Source organism: Pleurodeles waltl, chromosome 2_2 (assembly GCF_031143425.1).
Source record: "Pleurodeles waltl isolate 20211129_DDA chromosome 2_2, aPleWal1.hap1.20221129, whole genome shotgun sequence".
Classification (NCBI taxonomy): Eukaryota; Metazoa; Chordata; class Amphibia; order Caudata; family Salamandridae; genus Pleurodeles; species Pleurodeles waltl.
In genome coordinates, this window is record NC_090439.1 from 462,490,578 (window position 1) to 462,511,033 (window position 20,456).

At 44.8% G+C, this 20,456-nt stretch overlaps 1 protein-coding gene across 2 annotated transcripts in view; it reads left to right on the forward strand.

Moving 5' to 3' along the window:
* CEP76 (centrosomal protein 76) overlaps positions 1 to 20,456 on the forward strand; it is a 197,966-nt gene that overhangs the window by 149,685 nt on the left and 27,825 nt on the right. For both annotated transcript variants that reach the window (XM_069219933.1, XM_069219935.1), the window contains one exon: positions 20,000 to 20,333. In XM_069219933.1, the coding sequence (XP_069076034.1) occupies positions 20,000 to 20,333 (334 nt within the window). The remainder of the gene's footprint in view (positions 1 to 19,999; positions 20,334 to 20,456) is intronic.

A 20,456-nucleotide genomic window follows, 5' to 3' on the forward strand; every position in this document is an offset into this window, starting at 1 on the left:
AAGTCCACCTCCCTCCCTTCCAGTCCCCAGCAACCAAGATCATCTGCGGGGTCCCCCAAGGATCCTCCCTTAGTCCCACCCTGTTCAACATTTACATGGCCCCACTCACCAACATCCTCCGCCCGCGGAATCACCATCATCTTGTACGCAGACGACACCCAGCTCGTCATCTTCCTCACCAGGAACCCTTCCACCGCCAAGACAAACCTCCACGCCGGACTCCTCGACACCACCAAATGGATGACAGCAAGCCACCTCAAACTCAACTCCAGCAAAACAGAAATCATCATCTTTGGCCCCTATAAGACAGTATGGAATGACTCCTGGTGGCCCACTGCCCTCGGACCACCCCCAACACCCTCCACCCACGCACGCACCCTCAGCATCATCCTAGACTCATCTCTCTCCATGGCCCAGCAAATCAACACCATAACATCCTCCTGTTTCAACACCCTTCGCATGCTACGGAAGACCTTCAAATGGATTCCCATTGATACCAGAAAAACAGGCAACCATGCTCTCATCAGCAGCAGATTAGACTATGGAAACGCCCTCTACGCTGGTACCACAGCCAAGCTGAAACTCCAGCGTATCCAGAACGCAGCCGCACGCCTCATCCTCCACCTCCCACGCCACAAACACATTTCCGCTCACCTCAGAACCCTTCACTGGCTGCCCATCAGAAAAAGGATTGTCTTCAAAGTCCTCATCCACGCTCACAAATCCCTCCACAACACTGGACCAGCCTACCTCAACGAACGAGTGAACTTCCACGCACCCACTAGACTCCTCCGCTCTGCTGACCTCGCCCTCGCCACAGTCCCCTGCATCCAACGCCCCACCTCCGGAGGCAGATCCTTCTCCTACCTCGTCCCCAAGACCTGGAACTCCCTCCCCACCAACCTATGCAAGTCCCAGGACCTCCTGACCTTCAGAAAGCACCTAAAGACATGGCTTTTTGAGCACTAAAACGGCTTCCCCAACACCGCCTTGAGATGCTTTCGGGTGAATAGCGCGCTTAATACATTTTTTGATTGATTGATTAAATGGTCAAACATTTGCTCTTGTCCTATACTTGCTTTAAATTATGAACTCTTTGCCTCAACTTTATCACCATACAAGGAAGCCAATGTGTATGCTTTCTGTATTTCTACAATTCAGGGACAATTGTTTGACTCCTTAAGTCATCTGTTTGAGGCAGAAGGGGTACTGGCAGTTCGAAAACAGCCATTACTGACTCTGCCCCTTAATTTACCAAGGACTGTAGCAAGGCTAAAGCATGTCTGATAACAACCATAAGATCCTTAAACCCTTTACTACTGATCTGCGAGGATACACAGCATTACAAATATGTGCTCAGGGCTAGCAAAAAAAGCTGGGAGGATGAAAACTGGCAGGGCCTCTTGGAGTATTCCAAAAGGAAAGATACTGCCTTCTTTTGGCATAAAATTGCCTATGGCAGTTTGGATGTTCATACGGTGACTGAACATCACATTAAACAGCAAGTATGGGTCCTACTTTTTGCTATGTTATATTCTTCACCCTCCCTAGACCAGTTGTCCAGAAGTACCGAGCTGCGTACTCAGGTTAATGGTAATCTTTTGGTACCTGCCTTAGATTTATTTTCTCTGACAATACTAAGGAAGCAATAACATCTTTGAAGCCTGGGAATGCTCCTGGCCTTGATCTTATTCCAGCTGACTTTTATCTCTCAGAGAGAGATTTGGGCCCTGTACATAAGCATACTGTGCAGTGCCTTGATGGCAGGAGCTCCTCTTTCTGATTCTTAGAGGAGAGCTGTAATCCTACCAATTTTTTAAAAGGGCGCTCGATCTTACCCTAGCAATTATAGGTCCATTAGTTTAATCAATATGCTCGAAAAAGTATTTTGGCGTCAGAATTTACCTAAACTACAGGAGTGGGCCCTTGATGAAGACACTCTTTTTCTATTCCAGGCCGTGTTTAGATTTAAGCTCAGAACAGTTGACCAGGTCTTTAGGTTCATGTTGATTCTGTGGAAATATACAAAAATCCAGAAGGACCATATTTATGTTGCCATCATCGACCTCAGAGCTGCATTAGACCTGGTTCCCAGATCTTGTCTCTTGGACTCTTTGGTCAATGGGGGCACCCTCCTCCTCTAAGTGATCTTAGAGGGGCTCCACAAGAAAAAATACACTCAAGTACGGTAGTGTAGGGATGGGGCATTAACAGAGAGGATTAGCGTTCTGCAAGGGGTTCAGCAGGGATGCGTCTTCACGCCAGCCCTCATTTCTTTGTACATTAATGACTTAACCACCTAAATAACCGTATTCACGATGCCCCTACACGTATCTTTGTTTTTATCCCTGGGTTGTTGTTTGCAGACTACACTTTGCTCATTTCAAGAACCCCTGTTGGAGTTCAAAATTTACTAAATAATTTCCAAGACTTTGTAATCTAAGAGGATTAGAGATTAATTTTAAGAAAACAAGACTCATGACATAACCGCATAGACCGTTCCAGAAGAACCTGTCAGTCGGGGTATGATACTTGAGGAAGTGAACCACTTTGATTACCTGGGAGTTCGAATAGTAGTTCCCTGACTTGGTCTGCCAATATTGAGAAAGAGAGAGGCCACTATTTTTCATAAAACAGCTGCAATTGGAATGATGTGTAGGGACACTTTCTAGGTCAGCCTCTCCTACTGTAAAAGTGTACAGGATGCTGCACAGTCAGCTGCATTATACGAAGCGGAGGGTTGGGGTATGGTCTTTCTAGATTCTTGCCAGAGAAAATTACTTTATAAAATCATCATTTTCTTTACCCCAGTCCACCCCGCTTGTCTGTGTACATTTTGATTTTGGCTTTAAAGTGGATTGGTGATCTGGCAGTGCTGAGACCCTTGGTCTACTGGGTCAGGATCTGGTCTACACCAGAACTGAATACCTATAGAGTGGGCCTCAAGGAACTAGTGCAGCTGGATAGAAATTTGATTACCCTCTTGCTGTCACATGTTAACAAATGGCTCTATATCCTTAACCCTTCTTCAATTAACTTCTCATCGAAAGCTCTCCTGAAGAAATCAATTTGGGTGGTTTTAAAAGCTGAATGTCTATGGGACTTGGACAATGATAGCCTTGCTGGCAGGCTCTTGATTAAGAAACTATCTCCGAAGTTCAGAGTATACCTAGATGGGGTTAATCCTTGCTGGGCCAGAGCACTCTTTATTAAGTTTAGGGTTGGTACCCTGGCACTGAATAGTTTTACTTGTAAATGTTACATGGTTTGCCACGACAAAACATTTTGTATTGTATGCATGGACTGAGTGGAAAACATTGAATATTGTTTGTATAGTTGCCCACTCTATGAACATGCTAGAACAAAGTGGTTGGAAACCATATTGCTGGAATCTACGGTTCTGCATTATTTCCCTGCTTTCTGTATACATAGTTCAGACACGACCATTATAACATTATTCTGCTTGAGCAGATTTTTGCTAGCAGTGAGTGTGCCAAGGAAACATTTGGGAATCCCATTTTGGTAGATGTGCCTTCTGGATATGTGACATTAAATTAATTTACAGACTTTCCACCATCTAGTGCTGGAAGATCTGGATGTAGCCAGGATCATTGGTATACCTGCATTACTCTCGAACCTTTTGTAAAATCGTTTTGATTATTTGTGTTCCATGTCCATCCTTTGAGGCTTTTTAGTAAAAATATTGAGGATTCAAATGACAAGCATAGTGGCTATTACCTTGTTCAACTGAGGGCCTTTTTTTCCCTTTTTATTTAGTGACGTACAGTTGTCTTTGTAGCACTTGCACTGTATCAAATTCTGTTGACTGGGGATATTCTGATAGGTATGCATTTAATTTTGTATTGGGTTGTAAGTCAGTATGCCTAGTCCATGCTGTCATCGGGTAGGGTCATGCTGTGTGTTTTAGACTTTTGTATTCTTGTCTGTTTTAATTTGTAATTTTAGGGTACACTAATGATTTTGTAATTATGTATTTTCTGTGTACATTGCTTTAATGGTTCTTGTGACCGAAATAAACTGTTATGTGTTTGCCATTCTCCGCTGATGGTGGAGTGTAAAATGGACTGGGTTGCCCCTCATGTTCCCCTCTGGAGGTTACTCCCACAAACTTAGCAGAATTCAACCTTTTGGTTGGACGGGTGGTGTTGATTACCACACAAAGGATACCTGTTGAAATGTGGGGGAGACTGTTAATGTGGATCTTAGGGGTGAATGCCTGAATGAAATATATGGCCTCTGTAGACATCTGCAGCGTGAACTGACAGCTAGAGAGTTGGCAAAACTGCAAAGACTGGCCCTAGGTAGCCCCACTATCGACAGTGAGTTGCTTTTGACTTGATGAGTGAGCGAGATCTGGGATAGGTTGTACCAATTCACCAGATAAGACTATGGACAAATGCTACACAGGGAGGGAGATAAAATTGGATGACCACCGGCCTGGCTCTGGAAGAAAGAATAGCCTACTTCCTTGATACTGGTTTTCGGATGGCTCAGATGTGGCAACGCAAGTGCATTACACCTGAATCCCATCACACGATCTGAATCACGAAGCAGGATTTTCTAGAATTGTTACAGCTTTATAAGATCTCTATTGGCAGAGGAGGAGCTGGAGGTAGATCTACAAGGAGAGGAACTGTTTAATGCTACAAAAACAATGCCTTGGTATAAAGCTTGGGACAGATGGAATTCCTTCTGAGTTCTCAAACTTTTGCAGCACAAGTTTCTGAGAAGATGTAGTGTCTTTCACGAAGCTAGGGGTGTTGGTGTGCTCCCATCATCTATGAGAGAGACCAATATTACTATGATAAAAAAGGACACACACCTAAGGGATACAGGCTCATACAGGCCCCTGTCCATGATTAGTATAGACACTAAGGTTCTGTTTAAGGTGCTCATGACTGTAGTTTGTTGATTCACGAGGATTGATGCAATTTAATGCTGGGGAGGGGCACTTAAATGAATTTTGCAAGACTCTCACATTTTATACATTTGTTAGAGGGCACAGAGATGGGTATCAACAATGCCTTTAAAACCTTAGATTGGTAGTATTCGTGGATGGTATTGACTTGGATGAGATTTGTCTGGTGTAGGAAAGCACCCTTTTTGGTATATTTAGCCCCCACTTTTTGCCTGGTTTCTGATGTCGATTGGACTGTTAGTGCGCTGGGTCCCTGCTGACTAGGTCCCCAGTGCCGGATCCTGTTCCCCAAAACTGCACAGTTGTTCTGCACAATTGGCACACACTTTAGCACTCACTGTAAGTCCCTAGTAAATGGTACCCCTGGTCCCAGGACCTGGGGTACTAGGGAAGGTCCCTGAGGGCTGCAGCACCCGTTGTGCCACCCTCAGGGTCCCCCTCACCAAACCCATACAGTGTTGCCGCGTTGGTGCAGGCTAAATTGAAACACAACCTGTCACACACCCATGTGTGCTAGGTCCCCTGTCACTGTATGGGAGATAAATCATCCCTAATGTAGGGTGCATCTCATGTGAGGGCATATATGCATAGGCAGATATGCCCCTGCTATGTCTCTGATTCTGAGGCATAGTTTAGTGAACCAGGAAGCTATTTTAAATGCATGTGCTGGACACTGGTCATTATGAGTTCCCCAGCTACTTGATAACTTCTCTGAACCCTAGGATGTTTGGTATCAAACTTCTCAGCATAATAAACCCTCACTGAATCCCTGACCCCATCTGAGGTGGGTCACTGGTGCCAACGACAGCCCCCGGCTCCTAAGAGCTCGAGTCCACCCCTGCTGGACTCCGATGCCTGCAGCCTCAACATGCAGGACCCCCTGACTGCGAGTGTTCCCAGATGAAAAAACCTGATGCCTAAGGATACCCCTGCATCCGTCGCCCCTGTGCCCTGGAGAAACAGACCAGAGGTGCACCTATGTCCCGAGCACCCCAAGTCTACTACCTACCTGCTTGTTGCCCCTGACTGGCTTCCCAGACAGAGTTTGCAGCCTGTTTTTCACAAGGTCCAATTCCCATTGATAACCATTGGGCACCCGACACCTCACTAAACCCTGCCACTGGCTTCCCCAGTGCTTCCCGGTGTGACCTGTTGGTGTGGTTCTGATTAGTGCCCAGTATTTACATTTGCTTCCTGAGCTCACCCTCTCATAGTTAACACCGTGTTTGCTGAACATTGGTTTGTTCATAGGATAACATTGCGAGAACTCTGAAAATTGCACGTTTTTGATTTCTGAAACTGCAAAGTATTTATGCTTAAAAGTCTACTTTCCTGATTACGAAGTTCTTGGGTTTGAGGCATATATATAAAAATCACTATTTTTCAAAATTGGTATCAGATTTATTCTTTGAGTGTGTGTCATTTATTGCGTCTGTGAGTCCAACAAACACTTAGTACTACCCTCTGATAATCCTAACTGCTTGCCCACCCTGCCACAAATAAAGCATCTACTTTTGCCTCACCAAAACCATTTGGGGATTCACTGGACTCTCTACACAGGATACTTCATTTTAGTGCACTATACAGAGAGCCAACTTACTACATCTGGGAAGAGAACCGTGAGAGTGAGGCACAGAAGTCAGGTACTCTGCATTATGGGTAAGGTATAACGAGGAGTATGATGGTGTTCCTTCCACGATGTCTCTGTGTTCTTCAGAATTCAGTGTGCCTGATTCCAACGTCAACCTTTAAGGAATTGAATAGCCTCATCTCGGTGGAGTGTGCGGGTAAACAGAGCAGACTTAGCCCAGAGATATTGAAATTGGATACAGGCTGGAGGCCTAGCGTTGTCAGACCTACAATTATATTATATTTCTAGAATGCCTCAGTATGCACCACTATGTTATGACTAGGACCAGGTAAGCAAGGTTGCTGGCGGATTCGTGGAGGAGGGTCATCTTTCAGTTCTTGTTAGTGCTACACTCTCCTGACTGACCACAAAAGGGCATCCGTCTGTTACATATTTGTTGCATGGGAGTTGGAGATAAGACAGGTTTTTGAAGGGCCCACCTTTTGCCAAACAGTGGAACATTTCATATCTACAGCCATCTAAATATATATGTAGCAGATTATATGTATGAGACAGTGTGAAGGAGTGGGCTCCAGGGGTGTGGAGTTCCTATAGCCCAGCACACAGGACAAAATGTTTGGGGTCAAGGACAATAACGTTTTCATGTTTAGTTTGACATTGGGGCAAGTAGGCCCTGCAGCCCAAACCCTTTGGCTGCCAGTTCACAGTACCACATTATGGATCTGGGGAGGGAACTATCTGCAGTTAAAAGTAATATTTGTATCCATATGTTAATGCTGTTCAAACTTGTATTTATGATTCATTAATGCAAAGCCTTTATTTTTAAAGTGAGTGCTCTAAGCAAATGTTTTGAGTGCGGACTGCACTGACAATGGTTTCAGTATAAAGATGTGTACATGTTTGCTAAGTAACAAGGCTACGACTTATGCTCACAGACTGCTCTCTGATTAGATACAAATATTTGCAGAAGCTTACAAGCAAGATTGATGATTATTTCCCTTCAAAATAAAAGGTTCACAAACAAAATGCAACTAGGAAAAAATGTTTTGCTAAAACACTGGGAAATTTTAGGTACTATTTCTTTGAAGCATCATTTAGTGAAATGGGTTTATACATGCTAGTGTTTCCCAAAAAATTCATAATGGAAAAGCATTGTAACCATTTTCAACAAAATTATGGGGAAAATAAACAAGCATTGGCAATGCCAATAGGTCTGATATTCGTTATCATCCTTTTTGTTTTTTAATGCGTCATTTAAACAAAATTATTATTATTTTTTTCTTAAATTTTTTGGTCTCAAAAGACACACATTTCCACAGTAGTCCCTGGCACTGAACAAAATTACTTTGTGTGCCAGTATGCTCTATGTTCACACGCATACTTCTGTCACTCACAGTGAAGCCAGCTGATCAATAGAGAGAGAAAGAGAATTTCAATAAAAACTAAAGGTCTTGGGTAATGCCATACTTAATCAGGGGCACAATTCTTAAAGAAAGTCACAAAAGTACTTCTATGGTATATGCCATAGCATTAGTTTAGACTTATGGCTTTTGTGAATTTGCAAGAGTTTACAGAAGTAGGCCAGGGAATTTCCTGGAAAATATTTGCAAGCTGCATTTTAGCATGGGCGAGTATGCACGTGTAGACTTGCTCATGCGAAAATCAGCTTTACAAGTGTTTAAAGATCACTTTTACTCCAACCCCTTTTTTCCTAACCCTGGAAGAAGTTTTACATCTGCCCTTGTCTAAAGTAAATTTCCAACCTTTCTAAATATGGGAACATTTTAGAGACGAGCCTGAGGAAAACCCCTAAAACCTGCAAATTAGTAAGTTTGCACAGACTCAAAAGGGCATTCCAATACTGAAACTGTTGCTTACTGCAAACTGCAACCCCTGTATTTAGGTCTGCGGAAAGTTGGCAAAAACAGAGAATTACTATTAGTCAAACACTGGTATGAGCCATGGCTTTGCGGAGCTCTTATATAATGTGGTTGTTGCCAAGTGGGCAATAATGGAATAAAAAAGGAGACATTCATACCCTACCATGAGACCTGGCATAATAAGAGAGACTATTATGAGTACTCTTTTTTAATGAGATTGCTGCCATAATTTGTCACTGGACTACATGGTACTAAAGGGGTCAATTGATTTTTTTACAGGACAAATAGATTTAGGAAGCAACCTGTCCAATGGGCAAGTAGATATTTATTAAATGCCACCCTCTGGGGCTGTCAGGTAGTGGTTGTCCTATATCCTTGGGAGGCATTGCTTACATTCCAAGAGACTCAGCAAGCTTTTCTGCTGAGACCAGGACAGTTTCTTCAGTTTACCAAGATGTTCACAACTCTGGAGATCTGGGCTGGCTTCCCAGCAGTGCAGGTGATATCCCAAATACTGGAGTCAATATTAGAGGCAAGGTTGACTAGAGGCATGGCTTCAATGTCTTTGAGCTTCTCCTCTCCTGGAGCCCCTGACTGATAGTGAGTGGAATAGGCTCTGTATTCTGGTTCAAACTGTAGCCATTAATTCTATTTGTAACTTCCCTATTTTTTGCTGTGTACACTGCTCCTATCTTAAGTTCCAGGGACTTAATAGGCTATTACTGGCACATCTAGCGACATGCCCAAGATGCAGTAATGGGATGGGGCATTTATACATATGACTTGGGTGTCTGTAAACTGGCAGGCCATGGTTTCTGCACTCCTTGTGGTGACTGTCTTGGAATTGTGTGCCACGGTGAAGCAATGCCTGCTGTGTTTAATAACCATGCCTAAGAAGGGCCAGAAGATTAGGTACAGGTCTGCGGCATTGGTCTTGCTTTTGGCGATGCACCGCGTATCTATACGATGGCTCCCCCTGTATGCCCCACAATGGCAAACTTGGAATAAGGATCTGACTAAATGGGCTGTGGCAAAGGAGCATTGATCAAGAGAAGTGTTGAGGGATGAGAATGTGTAGGATGATTCGGAAATCTCAGAGGAAATGGTAAGTCTTTGTACAATAGGAACCAGCATAACCAATTAAGATACAACACAGAGGGTTCCACAGAGAATGAGTGGAGCAAGTGAGGGGGACCACAGAGTGTACAGAACTGGTATTAGAGGGAATCATGTATGGAAATTATAAATTAGCACTGCGGTACTCAATACCTCTCTCTAGTTTACTAAGAAAGTGCACTGTTGTTGGGTTGATAGGCTGCAATAACTTGGCATGTCTTGCATCAAAGTAATGCTGTGCTTCACACGTTATGCTATATAATGTGTAAGGTTAAACAAAAAGACTACAAGTGTCCTTTTTGTGACCTCCCTGCACCACTTTTTCACAGACAAATTGGTACTGAGGATTCAGGCTTCCTTCTTATCAAAAGTAGTTTAACCTTTCCATCTTGCTCACCCTGCTGCCATTTTTCAGAAATACTTCATTGGCTAGATGCTTAGAGAGCTTTGATTTTCTACACTGGCCACATGAGAGACCATTGTGTGGATGATCAGCTCTTTGTGAAGCTCCCACTGACCAAGAAAGGCAAAGTTGTGTAAAAGAGGACTCTGTCAAAGTGGATAGCCCTCTGCATTAAAATTGGCTGCACGCAGGCTAAAAGGAAAACTTCAGAATGCCTGCTGGCTCATTCCATCAGATTCATGGCTGCATCGATGACACTGGCATGTGGGATGCAGGTTCTTGGCATCTGACAGGCTGTGAGGGGGGTGTCAGTGTACATATTTATGAAACACTGCTGCCTTGACGTTCGTGTCCGAGGGGAGGACTATTTTGCCCTCTTTGTTCCACAAGACTTACTAATGTGAGTCCACTCCTCAGACCTTTGGAAAAACTGCTGTGGTATCTGTTCTAAAGGTCAGGTGTCTGTGGTTAGAAGCATCCATCAGAAGAACAGGTTACTTGCTTTCGGTAACACTCTTTCTGGTGGATACTGTAAACATAGGTTCTGCCCTGTCAACTTCTCATTCTGTGGTGTTGGCTCCTGAACATCTTCATAAGGCTCCAAGTTAGATTTGGACATACTGTCACCTGCAATTTGTTTGAGGCGCTCCGGGTTTGAGAGCACGGACAGAGAAAGATGAGGAAACTTACATCAGCATGATAGGGTTACGCTTATATGGAGCTCTGCGCCATCACTTCCAGGGTGGTGTGAAGTCACTGTAGACCCATGCAGCACCACCAAATGGTGAATGAGGAGCTTTCTGAAAAATCTCCAGATTCAGTCTAATGCCTGGAAATATTCTAGAGGCGAAGAATTTGCAGTTTAAATACACACCTGTAAGAGCATTACCAAAGTTAAGTAACTTGTTCAGTTTGTTAGGTAGCTGGCTGTTAGCCGGTGTGACTGAGTCTGATATAAAATGCATCACTATGTTGCATACTTTCTGGGCTGGAGAATGAAATGTTTCACAGCACAAAATATCTAATTTAGTCCTTAGGGACAGTCACATGGGGCCATGGTGGTGTGGAGGCCATCCTTTGTGGCTGTACCCTTCACAGAACTTAATGTTTGCTGAAGTGGCACCATTGTTGATCAACCTACTCTGCAAAGTCTTTTGTTGAGAGAAAGCAAACTCCCAAAATGGAAGTTTTTCTCCAGTCAAAAAACAAGTGGCCTTGAGGCGCTGGCAGATTTCTACTTGCGTGTTAGAGCCATTCTCCCTGCCTGCGTTCACCATGCCTCCCATGGTGGCCAAGCGACTGCAAAAATGGTTGACTTTCGCTTCGCCCTCAGAGCGAAGAGATAACTGTCACTGTAATTTGACAGGCCCTTACTGGATGGGCTGCCATGTCATGAGTTTACACTGCCGGGGCCGGCATAGGTTTCATCAATGTAAATCTATCACTTCCTTTAACTCGGAAACTGAAACCCTTCTGGTTTTTTAAGGCCGAGCCTGCGAGTTGATGCATTTGCGCATGTGTCTCATATGCGAGACGGTGTTGTAGTCAGTAAAATGCTTGGAGCCCGCCTGTCGCTCATCATTTGTTGGTTTGCGTGCCACTCTTCTTTACAGCCTCGTAATTCATCAATACAAGTCTGGCATAATTTCCGTTCCTCTGTGTGGAGCAGGGATCAAGCACTAATTGATTTCAACTAAATTAGTGCCCGTCTGCTGCTCCCAACGTGAATAAGGTACTATTTTCTTCTAACTTCCAGTACCTCCCAAACAGAAGGCTTGTGACAGGCAAAAATATCCTTTTAGACCTGGCATCTTTTGGCGTGTTTCCCTGTCTTTTTGCCTTCTGACCTCCTGTTTTTATGGTATAGTGTACTCTGTTTTTGCTGTTTTTATGTCTCTGCACACTTCACTACTGCTGATCAGTGCTAAAGTGCAATTGCTCCCTATGTAAAATACATTGGTGATTGGTTTATCCACAATTGGCATATTTGATTTACTGGTAAAGTCTTTAGTAAAGTGCACCAGAGGTGTTGAGGGTCTGTGAATCCAATGCTACTAGTGGGCCTGCAGCACTGGTTGTGCCACCCACATAAGTAGCTCTGACCTGCCAGTGCAATGTCTGTGTGTGCAGTTTTAAAGTGTACCCACTTGTCAGGCCCAAACATTCCCTTTTACTACATGCAAGACACACCTAAGGGAGCCACTAGGTAGCCCCATGGGCAGGGTGCAGTGTACATAGCACATGTAAAACAGATCAGTACATGTCCTATTGTCTAACAGTGAAATACTGCCAAATTTGTTTTCCAATGTTGCATGCCTATCTCTCTCATAGGTTAACATGGGGGCTGCCTTTAAATAACTTTTAAATACAGTTTCCCTTTGGGAGCGGATAGAGATGTGGAGTTTGGGGTCTATGAACTCATAATTTAAATACACAACTTTTTGTAGATTTAGTATTTAAATTGTCTGTTTGAAAATGCCACTTTTAGAAAGTGGGCATTTTCTTGCTTAAACCATTCTGTGCCTCTGCCTGCTTGTGTATTCCACGTCTGGGGCAGGTTGACAGTTGGGCTTTTGTGAATTCCCTCTAGACAGTGACACAAAGGGAGCTGGGGTGTAGCCTGCATATCCTGATGAGTCTCCTGGGCTAGAGTTAGGAGGGAGGAGCTGACACCTATACCTGAAAAGGGCTGTGCCTGTCCTCACACAATGAAGTCTCCAACTCCCTGGTGTTTGCCTGGGGCCAGGCCTGGTCAAGGCAAGATCTTTTCAACAACAGAGACTTTCTTTTGAAGTTTGCCTACTTCAAAGGCAGAAAGGGGTGTAAGTAGTGGACTCAAAACCCCAGAATTTTATAGAACACTTCTGGATCAATAGGAACCTCTGCCAAGGAGACGAGCTGGGGGAGGAGTACTGCCCCTTTGCTGCGTGTGCTTTGCCGGGTTGGCTTGCAGTTGCTGCTTCTGCCTAAAGAGGGCAAAGTCTGGACTTCGCTGTGTATCCTGCTTGTGAAGTTTCTCCAAAGGCTTGGAGTAGAGCTTGCCTCATGTTGGAAGTCTCAGGGATATCAAAGACTTTAGCTTCATCTGCCTACAGCACTGGAAACTGTGTTTTGTGCTGCAACAGAAGAAAAACCACAGCGTCGCCGTCAACGACGCAGCTGCCTGAACTGGGACCTGACGACGCCACACAGAGCGTGCCCCACGTTGCACTGCAACCCTGGTCTCATTGACGCCGCAACCTGACGCCGTCGCCGAGCCGCTGCTTACACCGTTCGTGACCTGTGGTCCCCGCACTCCGCATTGTCTTGTTCGCACTGCAGCCTTGGCATCCCCGATAATGCTGCTCCACGCTGCCACCGACGCTGCTGCCTGCACCGTGGCCCTTAGACAGCGCTCTTGAGGTACATGAAGCACCGTCCTGCACTGCAGCCCAGGTCCATCGACTCCAGTGTCTTCAGCAAACGACCCAGTCTGCACTGCAACTTGTGGGCACCACACGCAGCCCACCCACCGCAACCTTGGGCCTACCGACGACAGCGCTTCAGCAACGACGACGCCACTGCCTGCGCCGTGACCTGGAGACACCGCACGTCGCACCGTCCCGCTTCACACCGCAGTCCTGGTCTCACAGACTCCGCAGGACGCCGTCACTGAGCCGCTGCCTGCACCAGCCTGGAGTTCGATCTGCAACACGTGTGTCTTTATTACTGTATGTTGGATTTTTCTTGTTTTGGTCTTGTTTTACATAGATAAATATTGGCTATCTTTCCAAAACTGGTGTGGTGTCCTTGTGTAGTAATGTTACTGTATTACTTTGTGTTATGTGCAAATGCTTTACACATTGCTTCTTAGATAAGCCTGACTGCTCGTGCCAAGCTACCAAGGGGGGAGCCGGGGTTATCTGAGCCACGTATCTCCCTTATCCTGACTAGATTGAAGGTCCCTACTTGGACAGAGTGCAAACCAACTGCCAACTAGACACCCCATTTGTAACACGTACCCAGCAGGACAAACAAAATTACAAATTTTTTTTTTTCAAAGCAAAATGTATTTTATTTTGTTAAGTCGTCTATTCTCAAGATTCCACTTGTTTTTTTTTTTTTTTGTTTTTTTTTTGCTCATGGGCGCTGTTGTCAAAAGATGACAGTATACTTGTTTGAATTATGCAAGCCCTTTTGCATTTCAAATGCTTGTTATATCTTTGTCTGTTTTTTTTTTTTTTTTTTTTTTTTGTATTTTTTGTTCCCTCCTCTTCTGTCATCCACTCTAAGAGCTTATTCTGCACTGCTCTGGCTTTAGGCTGTACTTTTCATGTCACGAACCTCATAACCTCTGCACCTCTAATTTTTGGGAACAGTTGGGGTGTATCGCTGTGCAATTTGTGCTACCATTGATACTCGCTCATTCTGACTTGCTAGCAGGACAATGTTGCACAGTTTGTGCTGGAGAAAAAGGGTTTCATTAAGAAAGAAGAGGTAAGAGGTGAATTCAATATAGTGGTGCAGCTATTCCTTTTTGTCCTTGAGATAACAAGAAACCTCCCTGGCCAGCTCTCATGTGGAAGATTACCCTTCTTGGTATCATACAGGTAGTGAAAGTAACCACTAAAAGGTAAAAGGGTCGGCAAACCCTATTTGGCTAATCTAGACACCAAGAGCAGGCTTGTCTGTACTCTGTCCTCCAACCTCCACTAGGATATCTTAATTTGAGTATATACATATGCACAGCAAAAAGGGGAACTAAACTATGTAAATCTCCCAAATCAATCAAGCACCATAATCCAACACAAGAAATACAGTTGCAAAACTGGGCACTCATGTTACACACAATGAATCTTGTTCACTTCATAGTTGTGAGCACTGTGCTTTGTGTAATTTATACGAGAACACAGATTACTATTTTCCTGCCAAAACCATTATCCCTGAAACACTTGTAGTGGTCAGAATGACATATGCAACACTTAATGTGAAACAGTGATGCTTGTGATGAAAGAAAATCAGTTTCTAATGCAGTACAATCAACTGCTGATTATTTACTGGAAAGAGTATGGGTTGGGGGAATTCCTAGCTTTCTCTCAAGGTTTATGGTTAGGTGTGTGCACGCATCACCTGATCAGCAACTCTGCTTTTGGTCCTGACAGTTCCAACACTCAGTGGACGAGTGATGAACTGAAGGGTGGGACCAGATTCATAAGGGGCACACATGAGGACCATCCAGGTCTTGATGAGCGGCCTCTTCTCAACTTGGCTGGGTCATAGGGCCTTTAACTGTGGCTCGGGACATATCTTCAGCCCTTTGCAATTTAGCAGCAACAAGTCAGGGCTAGTGCTTTTCCAGAATTCTACAGTTTTGAAAATGGCTTGGAACTGTTTTTTCCTCCTCAAAAAGGCCTTGCTCCCAGAATTCACTGTGCAAATACTCCACTTTTGTGTTTGTGGGACAGCGTCCACACCCCGGCTTACAGATGTATAGGGGTCATTCAAAAAGACAGTCCCAATCAACTAAGAACAACCCCAACCACAGCTGCACCAGGTGATTGTGAGTGCAATTAGTCTAACATCCATACTCATGGTATTCTTCGCAAGTACAATCCAGATACTTTTGTGAATATATACATTGTGTGACAGATGGCCCTCTTACCCAAGGTCACAGGACTTAATTTATGATAAACCACCCTTCGTACAGATGCTGCATCACAGAGCTACAACAGTGCTGCAACGAGCCAATACATGGACAGAGGGGTGAAGAAGATTGCATGTTTGAGACTGTAAACCATAAGTAGCACTTTAGGATCTCCCCTTTCCTAGGTAATCCATGGGTGTCTCTAGGGGGCACTTCCGGTTCCGTGAGATTAGGGTTCCCTCAAGTGTCACTAAAAGAGAAAAAAATGGAGGTGTACCTTAGGGGGCATGAGAAAACTTGGCTATGATGGGATAACTATGGAGACAATAAGGGGTATTTGTTGTGGACTCCCTTTAGCTGCTAGATTAGGCCCCCATATTTTAGCTCATACGGCCATAGCTTGTGCCTTTAAATAAATACTTATGCACATTTTATTCATTTTATTATATTTTGGCACTGTTCGCTTTTCAGCTTGCTGTTATACTTTTTTTTATCAGTTGTCTTTCTGAAAAAACATAATTGTTCATGTTTTACATTTATTTGCCCTTTGCACACGTTTCACTCTGCTATGCTCAAGCCTGTCAAGTTTGTGCACAATGTTTTTCCTCAGTATTGTCGCTCCAAGAGTTACGGAGTCAGCCTTCTAAATGTAGACATATTATGTCAGGCCTGTTCTTACAACATAACATGTTTTGTTATATAAACACTACAAAGGCCTAAGAAGGATAGAGGGCATTCCAGTCATGGGCATCTGCAGTTGTACACTATTTCATTGACTTCTTTGCTTATCCTGGCCTTGGCTTTGGAGCCAACTAGGAGGATTGCCAGCAGATAACAGGCAGACCCTCGCCTTCTTTCAGATTTGGGGTCAGGGCTTCTCCCATAGACCGGGGCAGACAGAAGGGTTAACACCACTATGCTCTGAGGTTTAGACATTAGGGTGTAGGTAGGCAGGCATCACCAGATTCATGATTATATTAGGATGTTAGGACTGTTTATATTTTTTTAAGGAGTGTGAAGCACTTGCAACACCACAGTTGTCAGCAGTAACTTATCACACATGAAAGGAACCACACAGTCTTGCAACAATAAAGATACTTTATTAAAGGAACACCAAACTAGATTACAATAGGCAAACCCCCCTATACAAGTATATACACAAGTAAAATTAGGAAATAGCATAAAATCGCAAGGGGCCTATAGAGGGGCCAAACCATATTCTAAAAAAGTGGAATGCAAGAATGGGTCCCACACCAGAGGATATGGAGTAGTTAGCCAAGGGCTGGGAGGGAGTGGAACTAAGAGGTAAGTATCTAGAAGGCTGCCAGCGACCAGGAGCAAAAGACGGGAAGTGTCCAAGTGAGGCAGGAAGCAACGTCCACCCTTCTGTGGGTGAAGATCCAGGTCGACCGAGATGGATGAAATCCAGTTGCGGAGCCTAGGAGCTGCAGAGGAGTCCCTGAAGTTGCCTAGGACTGTCCCTCGCCGGTCGCTAGATTGCAGAAGAGTCAGTGGTCAGGATGACCACCAGCAAGCAAATGCAAATGGAGCTGTTGGAGATTTGCAGAGCTGAAGAGGACCGCAAGGTCCCCTTGGAGGAGGAGTCCAGGCTGAGCCTGAGAGGACAGGAGAGCCACGTGCGAGCTACCCGCTGGCAGCTGGCACAGTAAGTCGCAAAGAGGCTGAGTCAACACACCTGGAGAGGAGTGCCACGTCACTGGAGAAACCGAGAGGAGACTGCCCTTGCAGTGGTGGAGAGCTGGGGGCCGGGGCTTGTTGGAGCTTGAAGATCCCTCAGAGCAGGAGTCAAGAAGCCATGGTTGCCGCAACAGTTGCGGTGCACGCTGGGGTTCTGTCTTTGAGGAAGAGGCAAGGGCTCACTGCCTCTCAAGTTGGACAGACGGCAGATAGGAACCACCACCTGTGTTGGAGTATCTTCGCAAGTCCAGAGGACAGCAGATCCCAGCAGCCGGCTGTTGTTGCCTTTGGTGCCTGTGGATGCAGGGGGCTGACTCCTTCACTACTAGGGAGGTTACTTCTTTCTTCTTTGGTGCAGTTGAAGTCTTGCAGACCCCAGAAGATGCATAGCAGTGGGAAAGTTGCTGACAGGAGATGGGGAAACAGTGTTGCAAGGAGAGGTTGTCCCAGTGTTGCAGTCTTGTTCAGTTCCTGTGAAGTCCAGCAGGGGTTCCAGTGGCCAGGAGCAGTAGAGGTTTTTGCAGAGGAGTCCTGGTGGCATCTTGTACGGCAAATCTAGGGATCCACCCACAAGGGAGTCCCTAAATAGCCCAAAGAGGGGCTTGGTCAACCTCTGAGGTGACCACCTATCAGAGGGGGTCACTGACGTCATCTGCCTAACCTGACCAAACAGATGCTCCCAGGGGCCTCTGCATATATTGTTTTTCAAGAGGCAGAATCATGTCGCCACTTGGAGGAGGTCTGGGTACCATCCCTGGGGTGTTGATGGACAGAGGAGTGGTCACTCCCATTTCCTTTGCGCAGTTTTGTGCCAGAGCAGGGACCGGGGTCCCTAGACTGGTGCAAACTGGATTATGCAAGCAAAGCACCAGTTGAGGCCTTCAAAGCAAATCAGTGGTGTGGGGAGGCTACCCCTCCACAACCCTGCAACACCTATTTCCAAAGAAGAGGGGTGTTGTGCCCCTCTCCTACAGAAAATCCTTTGTTCTGCCTTCCCCTGCTTGAGATGGTCAAGCAGCAGGAAGGTAGAATCCTTTCAGAGGGGCTGCAGCAGCATGGGCTGATCGAAGACCCTGCAAGACTGGTAGGAGCAGTACTGGAGGGGGTCCTCTAAGGAGCCCTTTGAGTGCATGGAATCATGTCACCAACACTGGCATGAGTATTGGGGCATTATTCCGAATGTTTGATACCATTATGTAGCTGGCCCACAGGTAGTGGCCAGTACATAGCTAATATGGCTTCCCCGCACTTAGAAGTCCAGGGAATTGGAACTGGAGTTTTTAGGGGCACCTCTCCTTATGCAGGGGGTGCCCAAACACACAGGGCCCTGCATCCTACCCTTTAGGCTGGGAGGACCTACCATAGGGGTGACTTACAGTGACCTGGTGTAGTGACCAGCCGTGAAAGGGTGCATGCACCTTTTCACGCAGGCTGCAAATGGCAGGCCTGCAGACACAGTTTTTATGGGCTCCGATATGGGGGGGGGAGAGACCCCTGGTCTTCCATTGCCCTGGGTACCTAAGTAACATATACTAGTGACTTACAAGAGTACACCAGTATGCCAATTGTGGGGTGTAAGACATACCAAAGCAACATCATTTGAAGAGAGAGCATAATCACTGGGTTCCTGGTTAGCAGGATCCAGGTGAAAACAGTCCAAACACACTGACATCAGGCAAAAAGTGAGGGTAACCATGCCAGAAACATGGGCTTTCCTACTAGTCCTATGACGCATTATTCTGTGCAGCCAATCACCTCACAGGCAGTAAGAGAGTTCTGGCAATCACATTTTGCAAGCTAACCTTATATCCCACAAGTGGGATCTGCATACCTAAGGGGTGTCATGTTCCTGACCGGAGAGTTCCCAAGTGTGGACTTAATGTGCCTTCAACTTAAAATGTCTCTTGGCAAGGGCATAGGCAAGAATGTAAGCCATGGGAAAAATTGTCAAGAGGTTATTTAAGTTTATGTTGGCAATCAAATGCAGTTCATGACTATTGATTTTAGTTGAGATTGATGTCTGTGGGCAAAAACGTTGGGGCACTTTTACAGCAAAGACAAAGCAGGATGTCTGCTTTACAGAGAATGTGTCTTAAATGATACATGATACCGTATGAAGACAAAACAGACTAGTAAGTGAGGCGTGGCTTTGACAAATTGTGGAACTAGGTAATGATGGGAGCTGTAGAAGAAACATGTAATTGGGACAGTACAAGAGTACTCAATGTACATTTGATTTCCATAATTGCATTCTAGGTCTTCATAGTTAAACTCACATAGAAATAGTGATGTACTCAAAAGTTGGAATAGTTGCTTGTTCTTTACATTCATTGGCAATGTATATGTTTCTAATATTTCTTTGTGTGTATCAGGTCTCTTAAAATTCCATGGGACTTTCTGAATGATTCTATTTTTCTTTTAGCATGGATTCTTTTTTTGGTCTTGTTAGACTGACTCCAGAAAAGTCTTGTAGTATTGTGTGCAAGGATACGTGATTGTACGCATAAACATGTGATTGAATACCTCCAATCCAGTGGGCGATACAACAAACAAAGCAATCAAAATGGTCAAACATCAGTTCCCCTGTTGGTAATTAACAGGCTTTATTTTCCCCTCTCCTGAGTGAGGTTGCCCCTTACGTGTATTGGGAAGGCCTGTGCTAAAGTATTTTCAGTGGAAACATCCTGTATGCCTAGTTTTCAGATTTACTGTTTACAAATGTTAAACACTTTTTTTCTGTTCTGTTTAGGTACATCCATAAGCCAATTAATCCAGATGATCCTCCACTTGTCGAACAACCAAAACCTCTGTACCCGTATCGAACTGTGGGATGTGTGTTCAACCATCAACGGTTTCTGGGTAATTGCCAGCCCACAGATGCAGTAGAACTCTGTGCGTTTGACCTGCATGACGAATCTAAATGGAAACCCATGAGTGAGGAAGCAATAAGATCAGTGTGCGCTCCAGGATCCACTACGTCACTTCCTCCATTCCCCCCTTTGTGTGCTTCTTTGATGGATGCTGCAGCAATAAGCAACGACCTTGAGTTACAGCTCAGAGTTCTTGTGTCGGAGCACAGAAAGGTAATGATCATCACACAGCAAAGTATTTGTTTTTTGAGAAATGTGTAATGCACTTCAATTCTATTAGTACTCGCTACAGTTTCTTATTCCGTTGTTATGGAATCTTAAATGTCGCCTTAACTG